Genomic DNA, 13,964 nt, shown 5'->3' with positions numbered 1-13,964 from the left:
TATGAGAATGCAAGTGACACAGAGTAAAAACAAAACAAAACACCTAATGCAACAAGTAAAGTTGTTAACTTTTTAAGAAATAAATTCATTATAGTACTACCCAGAATAAAATGGTGAGTACTGAATCCAGAATAAGGTCATCTTCACTTAGTTTCTCCATCAGATCTTCACATATCCTCCCTTTGCTCGTACCTGCAAAATGATACTTTTTGAAATGAACACTACCTTTTGGTATTAATCCTTGTTTTGTCCATACCTGTTCATTGCCAAACTCAGCCATGCTTCACAGGGTGGCTGTGAAAAATATCCCAAGAACCAAGGGATTTTGTCCACATCCCCACCTGAAACACACCAGCAGATTTCCCAAACACAGCTGATTCAGATGTGTAATTCTGATCACATGCTCCGATATTTATGCTTCAATTATGAACTTAGGACAGGAATGGCTTGCTGAAGATTTGTGCTTCGAACAGCAAAGAAGCATAGTCTGGATGCTAGATGCATCCAGGCCTAACCTGGTCTAATACTAGATTGTGAGTGTAGAAATCTGACCCACTTTTGCGGTTAAGTAAATTTGCACTGATGGAGTAAACAGAACTAAAATACTCCCTTCTTTCTCCAGCAGGACAAACCATGTGAAGGCAACAATGGTGCTGCTTCTGTACGTGCTCCAGCTGCGCAGATAGAGAAGATCCAGGAGTGGCTGAGAGAACAAAGGTTTGTGTTGTGAAGTGGGCTCTCACGTGGGTTCTTTGATGTCCCACCAGAGCCAAGGTCAAGAGTCAGCCTTGTCCTCAGGAACAGTATAAATGCTTTTTTTTTTTTTTTTCTCTCTATCTAGACTCCTATTTTCATGAAACATGTTTTTATTTGAATTTTTTAATCTGTGTGACTGCTGTTCTACAGTCAATTTTGGTTACAATTGAACAAGATGATCAACAGCTAAGGGCAAGAGGGTAGCAGAGGCACACACACACATATGTACATACACAGAAAAGCTACATGTGGTATGATGTTGTAAGCCTCTTCATAAAGACTGACAAAAAAATGGCCTTTGCTGCCGAAGATTAGAGATCTAGCATCTCACACAGCAAAAGGCTTACTCTAGCAAGGAAGCTAGAGTATAACAGTAATTATTCTCTGTTTCTTCACCAATTAATGCATAAATTAAAAAACCTGTTTGAAAATTTTAAAAAGCAAATCTAGCAAGTCTTTCAAAAAGAACACCACAGAATATAGTGTTTGTGACACTAGTCTCAGTCAAGACAGAGCTTTTAATAAAATGAAGTATTTATAAACTGCCATATAAACTGATAAGTCTATATGATTTTATGCACCATAATTGCTCTTTGTGACATCCTAGGGAACACAGAAGGGAACATGAAGTTTCCCATCAAGCTATTTGTCAGTGTAAGTGAACATTTAACAGAAAAATAAAATTATTAATAACCTTTAAAACAAGCTTAAAAACTTGAAAGTAATGGGTGCGTTTAAAAACTTCAGGAGTGGGTTCTTTATGGGAACTCAGAATGAAAAAAATGTTTGGAGTAAAGTCAAAATGTTATGAGCAGTGCTCTGCAGTAATGACACATATCAGCAGTATTTGTAACCAGAAGAACAATGTGATAAATTTTAATCGCAAGGGACTGGGCTTTGTGGGAAGTGCCTAATACACAGACATCCTTTATAGGTTTCCAGTTATGACCTATGTCTAAAAGACATTTTAATGATAACTAAAGAAAGTAGATGGATTGTCTTCCCAGAGTGTTGAAGGTCCTGCTTGTTGTCATCCGCAGCTTCTATAAAGACCAGAGATTTTCAAAGGTACTCTTCTGTCCTGCTATCAGCACGCAATACCGCAAGGATGGGACTATCTAAGATAAAACATGCCAGAGACATGTACTCCTCAGGATTTCCTGTGGGAGTCTGACCGAAAGAAGGCAATATTAATAAATATAAATTCTGGAACATTATTATCACCAGAACCGTGTCATGCAGTTTACCCTTGAATTCTTATAACCTCTCCAGTTTCTCAGGCAGTTCAAACATTTAACTGCAACTGGTAAGAGTGTTAGACCTCCCCACTGGGACAATTGTTTTCAATTACATTAAAGGCTCAAAGACTTTGATAGACATGCCAAAGCAAGGAGTTTAGCTTGCTGAATGTTTTAACTCTTTGAACTGATGTGGGATCTGGGAGTCCCCTTGCTCTTGGCCCTTAAAAATCCTTAAAAACTAGATGCAATCTGGAAGCAGATTACTGCCAGAAATATGTAATGGTCCTCCCTTTGAGGATGCTGTTGCCTTTTTTATTTTCACTTTCTTGGAAGTGGTGGTCAGAGGGAGCACAACGAACACATTGTTTTTCCTGAGCAGGATGAACTAGGCTGGAGAGAAAAGTCCCAGTCAACTACAAACTTCATCAAATACTTAAGGTGAATTCACCTATTTTTTTTTAGCTCTTCAGAGCTGTCTTTAATTTCTGTGCTCCTCATTAGGGGCATTTCTTGGCAGAGAAATGAAAATGCCAGTGCTTGGCAGTTGAAATGCTGTTCCTAGAAGGACAGAGAAACAGGGAGTAAAATAATTAAAATAAAATAATAATAATTTAAAAATGCTGATCTTCCAGGATTCTTTGCCCAAAGCCTGTCATACCATACGATGTAGCATATAATATCATTCTGCCTGTGGGAACTTATAGGATGCTGTCTCTTCAAGGTTTGTTTTTTTCTGAAATTGCTCTAAGTACTTCACTTTACACAACCATTTGGGCACTGCTGCTGCTGCTGACTAACACTCAGGTCTGTCTAAATTGATGGTTGTGTTGGAAAGTCAAGTAAACACTTTGTTCCATACCAATCCTTCCTTACAGTAATTTTTTATTAATGTATGGGCAGTGGCAGTACTGTGATCTTGCATGCTTTGGGGTAGTTGCCACTGGCTACAACTATTCCCCTTCTTTTCCAATTCAGGACAAACAACAAATGGCAAATAACAAAAGTAGTTCGCATCAAGTCATGCTAACTCAGTGGAACAGTAGCTTCTAGACTGGAAATGGTTTAAAAGGCAGCTGTGAGTGGGTGGATCACACTTTAACATTGTATCTTAGCTTTGTTGAGAATATTTTTCTTCATCATTTCCAAGGAAAGAACTGATTAAATCTCTGCACAAGTACATTTGCAACAGACTTTGTCCTGCTCATTCCAAATGGAAAACTAGAGCCTGCATTTTGGGCAATGTGGTAGTTCTGTTGTTCAAATCAGAGCATGCTGTTCTTTTTGATGAAATGAGCAGCAGAAAGCAACAAAAAGCTTAGCTTTAAATTAATATAATATAAATAAATGCTTTCAGAAAGGAAACTTTCATGATTTTTGCTTTCACAAAGATCCTATGAACTCTATAAAACATAAACAATACCTCATAACGAAACACTGTTATTTCAAAGTTGACATCACATCTGACTCAAAGCGTGACTTTTTGATTGGGATTAAATTTAGTTTATTTGAAGGTTTTAGTATAACTCCTTAGTTATCTAGGACACAAGATAAACATAACTAACATAACATTTATCTTACAACTAAAATGCTGATAAGTATAATTTAGATAGTTAAGAAATATCTTTCTCTGTTTCTTAAATTCTTTGTACTATACATTTGAGAGCATTTTGTGTATAGAAAAATCTCTGTTATACATGTTAAGATGATCAGTTAACCCTTGTTGTTTATATGATTTTTTTTTTTCTTGTTCATTTTGTACAGTGCAGAAAAGGGAAAAATGTAAAAAATAAAATCCACATACCTGAAAATCAGCAAGCCAGGACCCATACAAGAGAGATTTATTTTTATTTATTTATTTATTTTTTTGCATTGACTAGGTTTCAGAATAATTTGAGAATGTTCAGCCCAAATGGTTGCAGAAGAGTGCTGGAAATAACACCTGTCTTCAATTACCCTGATGGTTACAAACACACCAGTCTCCAAAACAGCAATCATTGGTCAGAGCTTAGTTCAAGCCATAACTCTGGCTATCTTATTAGTGTATTGGTTAAAACCTGTATTTGCTTTGCATGGTAGAAGCATCATGTTGGGCAAAAATGAACTTTCAGAACCTACCAGTTAAGCAGATGAATGAAACTGCACAACGAGGAGCTTGAACTAACACCCCCAGGGTCAAGAATATATTTCTGGATTTGTTCAGTTTGCTTCTTAAACTGTGCTATAGAATCCTAGCACTGTAAAAAATATAAAAAATACTATCTGAAGTAATAGTAGAACCCAGAGAATTTGTTGCTTGAATTGGGATTACATGATCACTGCACCCAAAAATTAATCGCTTTAGGGCATGCAGTGACTCAGTGGTAGAGATTTCCAAATTCTGTAACTACCTGTGTCTTCCCTTAAGAATCTGAGATTGGTTTTAATACTTGCACCACAGGAAAACTCACATCTCACCTCATTTAATTACTCAATTGTTATGTTCATAAATGCAGGTATCTAATATATTTGATATATTATTTGTTGCTGAATTACTATTAAAATTCTTGCAATAAAGCAAGAATGGTATCAGAAGAGGTCAATACTTTAAACTAATATGTGAAATGTTCAGTTCCCTATCCTTTAAGTAGGACAGGCTACAATACAATTATAACTTCTTAAACCCAGGGTTACTTCAAGCAATCATTCAAAAGGTTCCTCCAGGAAAGAGTCTAGCTGGACCTAAGTTTCCTAGTGAAGTCTCAGAAGGACAAAATATTTATATACTGTCCAAGTATATTCTAATAACTATTTATTATTTTTTTCTACTTGTTAAATCTGAAACATAGAGAAACAAGGGCAAAAATTTGTAAACAAAAGAATAGCACATTGAGACTAAAAAAACTGAATTCATGATAACCTCAAGCAGCTAAATATGCAATTAAGTTACTCTGGTTTTGACAATGTCACTAGCCTGTTTGCAAATACTGGCTAGCTCAGTATCCAGCTCTCATGGTTGTGGTTCAAAACAGTTGAGATTGACTAGTATTTTTTTTTCTTCTTCCTATGTATACTAAAGTACAAGGGAAACTATCTCAGACTTTCAGGACATTAAATAATTGCAAATGCAAATATGGCTGTCTATATAGCAATCCATAGGCCTCTGCCCTCTTTGCTGTACATGCTAAAGTGCAGAGACAGACAAAGTGGGGTTAAATTGTAGTGCTGGAGATGCAGCTGGGTCATGTTACGCTAACAAGACCAGCTAATGGGCAAAAAGGAGAATTAGAAAAAGGAAAAGGAAATAGACAAAACTGAATTGAGTACTGGCAGAACAAGTCTGTTTTATTTTTTATTTATTTTTTTATTTTTTTAAGGGGGTCCTTGTTTAGGACTTTTTAGGGACTTAGACTATACGGGGAGTTTGAATGTGTTTGTTGGCTACTCATAGTGTTAGATTTTTTTTTTTATTGGTTTTAAGTTACAAAATCTGTAAGGGCTACCATTGGGAAGGCTCATTGCAAAGTTAATATATAGGTGTGTAAGTATGAAGATAAACCTTTCTAAGTAGGATTTTCTGGGTCATAGGTGGATGTGATAGCAGGGCAGTCTGATGTAGAAAGGTTGTAGTAATGTGGTACTGATGTGTACTTCACCAGAAATACAGTAGAGAAAGAAAATAGAAGATAACAAAGGAAGGTCTCCTGAGCTGTGCTTGGAGGTGGCTCTAGCCCTTGCTCTCTCTTCTGTGTTCTTGTGCTACTGAGAACCTGGAAGGGATTTTTAACACTACTCAAGTGTTTGTGTTTTCTCTCAGGTGGGCTTTGGAGCTCATAACAAGCATTATGCTGTCACAGCCATTTATTCTGGGCCGAGGGTTAATGAAAGTGCATTTTCTTACATGAACAGCGGGTTTCTCTTAACCTAATTCTTGGTTTCTGGATTTAACTTGAGTTGGTGGCTGGAGGCAACTAGACTTGCTGTCCACCTAGTGATGGTTCAGTGGTGGTTCTTGGCTAGACTATCCTTGCTCTAGAGTATCCTGCTAGTCTTTTGTTTTAAAGTAATGCGGTGCGGCTGTTGGTCCAGGTATGACTTATTTCAAAGACGGTACCAGAGTTTCCAGACCAAAAGATTTGCGTGTGTTTCAGAATCCTTAAATAATAAAAATCCAGATGAGACGAAGCTTTTCTCCATCCTGTCTCATTACAAAGAGACAGAGTACCCTCTCAATTCTTGCTGAGATTAATCTCTTCTTTAGAGCAGGATTCATAATGTCTTATCTCCTAGAGTCTCTGACTGTGCTTGTACAGGTAGATTAAAAGTGCACAGCCCCATTGCCTGGCATTGTGGCCAACAGCATGCACTGAGAGAGCTGACCCCCTTACGCTCCAAACAGGGTAGCTGGGAGTTCTATCTGGCATGCTGGCTTCAAAGTAATCTCCAAGAAGAGAGGAAAGGGATAATTTAGCTGGGCCAGAACCCCAAATGGTCAGGAACTGCCCTAACAGCATCTTGTCTGACTAGACTTGCATGCAGGAGCAGCTGCTGGCACTGATTCACTAATACAGGTGTGGCTACATCACGAAGGACACAGACTGCAGAGTCCTCCTGCACCTTGTCTGTACAGCTCGTGTACCAGCTCCTTACTGCAGCATAGATATATAACTCAGGGCACGCAAATTCAGTGTAAAAGTGACTTGATGTAGTCTTTCCCTTGCAGCAGAAGCAGTATCTGCCACTACGCTAACCTCTTTAATTCTGGGTTTCTGGATTCTGTCACGGGCATGGCTGCTGAGACAGAGGGGACTGAGACAGACCAAGTGTCCGCAGGCAGGGGCCTGCTTGTGGCATGCTAAAGTGAACAGTTACAGCTGACTAATGTCCAGGACCATGTGCCTTGGCTTATTACACAGTTTGTGAGAGGTGAGAGTAATGAGCGTGTGCTTTAAATCCATCTGGCGTTTATATCCAAATTTCCTCTTACTCTGATAACTCAGTATTTATTACAGTCCTAATAGACCTCCTGTTCTGTAGCTTCTTCCTGAAAGAAGACCATGAGACTACATAATAGTGTTGGCAGGGGGGATGTCATCCTCCTCTCTCTCTGTAACTCTTAGTCATTCTTCAGCTTGCTCTTTGGGACTGCATTTGCCATTTTCCCACAGGACAGCATTTAATTGCTCCTTGACTGACCTTCTGCCTTGTCCTAACAACTTTGCCCCTGAGGTCATTTCATCAATTCATTATTCTCAGAGAAGGAGAAAAAAAAAAGCCCCTCCTAATGTCTAAACTTCTCTTCCTATTATTTCAGAGTTGATTAAATGAGAAAGATTTAGTGTTATTAACCACCACCTTTTAAGTATCAGGTAGCAAAGCATTCCCTGAAAATAATGGCTTGAGACACACCCCCCCTCCCCCCTTCTATACTGAGAAACTCTAGTTTTTACACCCAGAAATAGATGCAACTTGATTTGTGATAATGACTTAAATGTCATACTGGTTCATTCAGCATTATCATCTTCCTCACCGCACCATTTGCTTTAAAAGTGGTAGTAGAGACAATACAAATCTACACTTTCTGTAGGAAAATAACAGTGTTTTGTGAGACACAACATTCCTAAAGGTTCAAAAATCTGGTAGTCTATCAAGCAGATTACTATTGTTTATAGCACTGCTGAAATCAGGGGATCATGGTCTGTGCTCCAAGACTATTTATTAATAGCCATGAGGGAAAAAGAGGCATAGAAATCATTTAATCATTTCCATGAGTGTTTCTCCATAAGGCCACAAGGTCACCTACCTTTCCTTCTCATTCACTCCCCTCCTCTTCGCTGGCTTTGGGTTCAGGAGGGAGTTACACTGGCATGGTTTTGAAGAAGCCCATTAACCCTTCATAAGACACTTGTATAATAAGAATGTACCATAAAGTAAGACGAGAGCAAACCACCTGCAACATTAATTCATTTTATGTGAAATCTGTTTTGTCCAGCACTGGTGTTCATTTGTTTGGTCAAATGGAATCAATAATTTTTTTTTATTTTTTTAAAGGAATTTTATTTCTAACTTTTCTTACTAGTGCAGCATTTCTTTCACAAATGTATAACTCATTTGAAGTTTCAGAGCAATATTTGTAAAAGGTTTTCAAAATAATGAATTACTAAAATGAGCATTAAAAAGTAAATAAATCTAGAAACTATTCATCAAGATTACAAACAAGAAATGTATTTCCTCATTTCTTCCAGCTAATATGTGGAACACTTCACCCTGGCATAGATAAATCATGAATCAGCCAAGGGGTTAGTTAGGGCTTCCAGTTTCACTAGGTCAGCTTACTAAAGTTGGTTTTCTGGAAGTAGGGATGCAGAGGTTATTATTATTATCATTTTAATTATAAGTGACTTTAGGGGTGAATATAGTAGTAGAAAAAATATTTTTTTTCCTTGTATTCCAATGAAAAAGAATCTGAAACTGCTCTTATGCAGTACTGTCTATCTCTCTCTCTCTGCACCAAAAAGAGCATCCAGAAAAGGAGAAAGGAAGGAAGATTTCTCTCAAGTGCAGGGCTACAATCCATAAGAAAAAAAACTTCCTGTGCACACGTGAACAGGGTAAAGATTTACACTAAAACAAACAACAAAGTGGGGTCTTGTGTTGGATGTACTGACAAGGATGCAGGCACTGGCTTTAAAATGTTTCATCCCGAGTATCCAGTGTCTCCCAAAAGGACTTGCAGTAGGAGGAAGTGTGAGGTTAAGAATTCAGCAAGATTGGACAGATAGTCTAAAGGCTTGGGTAGACAGTCTGAAATTCATTATGAGAGCATATCCCAGGGGTCACCACAAACATCTTACAAACACTGATGAACTTTTTCTGCAGTACAGAGCTGCAGAAATGAATGTGGTGAGTCATGAGATGTTCCCCCCTCTGTGCTAGGAGGGAGAAAAGGGGGATAATTATTGGTATTCTCTGAAGTGGTTAGAAATGTAGGTTGCTTCTATTTTTATCTCCAAATTAGCAAATATGATTTGACTTCCAAATGTTGTGATCGTTCCTTAAGTCACACCTCCTTTCAGTCAGCCTTAAGAATATCTCTTAAGCCAAATAGCCAAAACTCCTTCAATTTCTACCCATTTCTTAGTAATCTAATAGAAACCTGCACTTATGCATGTGTACACCGATACCCCGTAAAGACTAGGAGTGAGGAAAAACACAAGACTGCAGTGAAATAGAAAACCTTTAGTGAAAGAAAAGTTATAGGTTGATGAAGCAAAAATCAAAGTGAAACAATTTTGCATTTCAGTAAATCCTTTGATTAACACAACTGAATCTGCTCAGAAGTATTTGCAGAGTGACTCAATGAAAAATGTACTAAGTGCCTTAAGATCTTACAGCGAGGTTACCCAGCACGGCAAGCAGATATCTTCTCGAGTAACAGAGCTTGGGTGCAAATCCAGCATCGAGCACACGTAATGTATTTGATTCTGAACACCTGACTCAGATCCCTTTCAAAGAGCTTTGGGCATCTCTGTGTTCCTCATTTCATTGCTTATGATGTTTTTAATTTGCATTAGTGTGTTACAAGCTTTAAAAGGTATTTATGCCTCAATGCTGTGGTGGCATAGGAAATATAAATGAAAGAAAAATATACTAAAAAAATGAAATGACTGTTCTGAACTTTGTGTTATGTATAAGTTTCAAATCACCTGAGTTTTATTACTAAAGACACTTTGCACAAGAGTAATCCTGCTGAATGCGGTGGGACAACTTTATCTCTGAATATAATGTATCATGTTAAGCATATTAAGGGCTTGTAGAACTTGGGTATAATGTCAGAAAGGTCTTTTGCTGTCACAGACCTGAAAAAACATAACTAAAAATAGCTTCACATCACATTTGTTCAGGTTTCTGAACTGCATGCCACTTAGATTATTTCTCTTGCAACATTGTGCCAATATGTTGTCAACTTCTTGTAAAGACTTTTCATCTGCAAGTTCAGTTTTGCAAGTACAAGATGTGGGAGCTAAGATGATATATTGAGGCATATAAGTAATCAGGAAAAAATGCAGTTCAGCCCATGTATTCTTTGGAAATATGTATAAATATTTACAAATTATAGAGTTAAATCCAACTCATTTTGTAAATGAAGGGATATTCTGCCTTTTTTTTTTTTTTTTTAATGGGAAACATCAAAATCCAGGAAGCATGAGAGAAAAAGACATGAAATCTTTTCCAAGGGACATTCATAAACTCTCATAAAATCAAACATCATGTAGTCTTCAACCTTTCTCCTATTTTCATTGTGTGCACGCCTACACATCTGTGCATGTGTGGAAGCAACTTTCATACAATTTTTTTTTTCATTTACCAGTTACTTTGTAAACAACTTAAAGAGATTGGTGAGGGATTGCTCTGTAGAAATGATAGCACATCTGCAGCACAGGCAGTAAAAGTCAACAATTAATTAATTGTTAAGGGCTCTGTTCATCCAAACGTTTGGCTCTGCAGTTCCTCCATGATTCATGGTTTGTGATCGCTCGTTTCCAGAGAACTCAGTCTGGTCCTCCATTTCAACCCTTCCCCTGTTCCCCAGTTCACCCTTCCCTGCCCACATCCAGTTGCAGAAAGGCTGAACTATGTTCCTGGTAGCATAACGGTGCTTTGTGGCAAACAGCCCTCCCATACATTATCCAGTCCCTCTGAGCATACTCAGGGAACATGGGCAATGCTCTGCCAAAATCTATCAGACAGCTTTCCTTGACTGGTGCCAGTAATGCACTGATAGGCAAATGTTTACAAAACAAACAAGACACATGGAAGGGCATGCAATTATCTTGTGTGTATCTGGATTTTGGTAGATTAAACTTTACGACCTTGGTGTAACACAGTGGCTTCCAGTTGTAGAAAACAAATTTTATATTAACCTGTATGAAGTTGCACAGTGCTATGACCAAGGGAGAGAGTCTCTGGCAGTATGGGAGGCATGTTGTGTACCAGATTGATTCTGAGGCTCCAGATAAGAAATGTCACAGTGATTTGCTACAGTTTCCTCTTAGGGCAAAATCCTATCTTCCACTGTCTATAAGATTGGTACATTTTTAGTGAACCAAATTTATAATACACATGGATGAAAATCTGTAGTTCATAGGTGAATTTTCAAGGAAAGCTATCCTTAAGTATGGAGTGCCAAAAAATTGCAGCAACAATATCTGGGGTTAAAACATTGTTTACTCATTAATATTTTTACTATTACTAACTTGCAAAGCTCTCTTTGAGTATAATAGCAGGCCATTAAAAATGTCTAGCAAAATAACAAGTGCCCGTTGCTGAATAATTAAAGCTGTCACAGAGAAACAAAATGTAAAACCATAAACAAGCCTTACACAAACAAGAAATAATCAATGCATGATGATAAAGGGAACCAAAACATCTGGCATCTCAGCCAGGAAACTTCTACAGATGTGTTCTGATGTATGATAAGAAGAAATAACATTTTGTAGTCACAGGCCCTCAGTGAAGTTCCTGCCTTCTGCTCTTGTTAAGTCACATGGAGGCACAGCCAATTTTTCCTCCCTTAGTTGATCTCAATAGCCCTTCTGGTGAATTCTTCCCTTCCCTTCCCTTCCCTTCCCTTCCCTTCCCTTCCCTTCCCTTCCCTTCCCTTCCCTTCCCTTCCCTTCCCTTCCCTTCCCTTCCCTTCCCTTCCCTTCCCTTCCCTTCCCTTCCCTTCCCTTCCCTTCCCTTCCCTTCCCTTCCCTTCCCTTCCCTTCCCTTCCCTTCCCTTCCCTTCCCTTCCCTTCCCTTCCCTTCCCTTCCCTTCCCTTCCCTTCCCTTCCCTTCCCTTCCCTTCCCTTCCCTTCCCTTCCCTTCCCTTCCCTTCCCTTCCCCACTGGTTCTGGTGTGTGGGGCAGAATCAGAATCTGATTCATCTTCAAGAATAAAGTGGCAGAGAGAAAACTGCTCTTTTTGATGCTTTTTTTAGGTATGCCTTTTAGATCCAGGTGCTTCTAAAAGCAGCTGTATAATAGACCTCAAAATTTGAGTAACCCGGCTTAGATGCTGCTGATGGGGTAGATAATTGGTTTGGTACGTGTTTTTACTCTTGGATGTCTGGAAGGAGCAAAGAGTCTACTGAAAACACATTAAAGATATTTATAGATAGACAAGTGCTTCTCACACTTTCTTCAGATATATTCTTTCAGGCTTGGCTTGCAATTTATAACTGGTTGCCAGATGCCAAACTTCTATGTTCTGTACATCCACAGGTACTAGCCAGCTGCCATTAAGCCAGGCATTCTGCTGTAGACTTCCAGGAGTTAATAATAGTAACTTCAGAAGGTGTTACCTAAATTCAAAATCTAGTTGCTTTATAACCAGGTGGCAGGTTGCTAAATGAAGATTCACTGCTGCAATCCTTTAAGAGAAAAATAATTAGATAAAAGAAAGACATCTTGTCTGATTCATGAGACATAAATAGAGATGACTGTGGAAGTTCTACCTTTTCCACTGTATCTGCAACATTTTGCTTATGGCAGAACACACAAGAAGTCAATTTAAAATAAAAATTTAAAAAAAAAAAATACCTGGCTAGCTGCTGCAAAGATCATTTGTCAAGAGAAGAATGCTGTGGAGGGAAACTCTGACCTCTAAACCTGCAACAACAACAAAAGACAGTGTTTTAAAAAGTTATTTTGAAGCCTAAATAAACCTTGACAGACTCCCTTTAAACTTCTTTTGAAGTTGATTAATTTCCAGCTAGGGAAATATTGACTCTGAGAGAAAATGAAAATATTTCCATCTTCTTTCTCTCTAACACTGCACTATAAGATCATCTGACCTACTAGATAGAGTGGAAAATCACTATCAGTCTTGATGTTATTAGATGGATCAGGTTTCACATCTCTCTCCCTCTGTTTTCCTTTGCTTCCCCTGTATCAGCTTGTTGTCCTCACCTTCCCTGCTCCCCTCCTTTCAGTCTGGCTGGAGGAGGCATAGCCCTCCATGCTCGCATTGCCTGGCAGTGCAGCAGAGGGAGAATTTTGAGCATACAGGGGGTACAGAGGATCATGGAAGGCCATGAGGAAAAAATCAACATTGCCCAAGATATTAGAGGGATGTGGTTATGGTTACTTGCCTGTGTGCTGGCTATATGCCTTCCCCCTGAGAGGAGGAGTGGTTCATTTTAAGAATGGCAGTCATGTCATTGTCACCCACACATCCTCCCTGTTTTCCCAAAGGCCCTAGGAGATCCCTAGATGCTCCAGGGCTTCCCTAGATGCTACAAATGCTATGAGATTCTTTCAGTGGGTTTTGATCACATAATACCTGTGCATAGATTTAATGGGAGGCTAAATAAATTATAGTCACCAGCACCATTTATTCATTTATTATATGGCCTACTCAAAGTCTTCTTCATGAGGGAGTCCAATCTGAATTTCCTAGAGTGCCTATAGTCATTGCTTAAAGCACATGCAAAGCCAATGTGTGTATCCTGTTTCTTGTTTGCCTTCAGAGACAACAGGAAGAAGAACATCTTCTGTAGCATGATCCTTGTATGCTTGATCCTTGTTATTTCCAACACAATTAGCCTAATCAACAAGAAGAAGAGGAATAAGGGTTAAAAAAAAAAAAAAAAAAAAAAAAAAAAAAAAAAAGCTTAACTTTCTGTGTCAAAGAAGACATAACAAAAACATTGATCAGTCCCATGGAATACACTTCAAGCTTTCCTTGGAAGGATACAGAATGCCCATAGTTTATTTCTCTAGTAACAGTGCTTGTAAACTACTATGTGTCACTGCTCCAAGGATTTACCTCACTGTGTTTCCTTCCCCCAGTAGACCTCTGAATGACAGAATTGTTTGGTTTTGCATGAATCAGAAAAAAAACTGAGGAAAGTTAAGGTTTTTTGTTTAGACAAAAGGTACTAGTGGTCAACAGATACTTTCTAAGCACATAATACATTCATCTCTTCATAGCACATTCAATTAACAT

General features: G+C 38.4%; 1 protein-coding gene across 4 annotated transcripts in view; it reads left to right on the top strand.

Annotated features, from left to right (window-relative positions):
* The window catches only part of LOC311433794 (uncharacterized protein), an 85,013-nt gene that overhangs the window by 14,688 nt on the left and 56,361 nt on the right, over positions 1-13,964 (top strand). For all 4 annotated transcript variants that reach the window (XR_014690956.1, XM_084513368.1, XM_084513367.1 and 1 more), the window contains exon 3: positions 623-717. Coding sequence is in view for 3 of the 4 variants with exons in the window: in XM_084513368.1 (XP_084369494.1) it covers positions 623-717 (95 nt within the window). In the remaining variant the exon portion in view is untranslated. The remainder of the gene's footprint in view (positions 1-622; positions 718-13,964) is intronic.

Source organism: Aythya ferina, assembly GCF_964211825.1.
Source record: "Aythya ferina genome assembly, chromosome: 3".
Classification (NCBI taxonomy): domain Eukaryota; kingdom Metazoa; phylum Chordata; class Aves; order Anseriformes; family Anatidae; genus Aythya; species Aythya ferina.
Note: the sequence above shows the minus strand (reverse complement) of the source record. Positions and strands in the feature narration are given on the sequence as shown.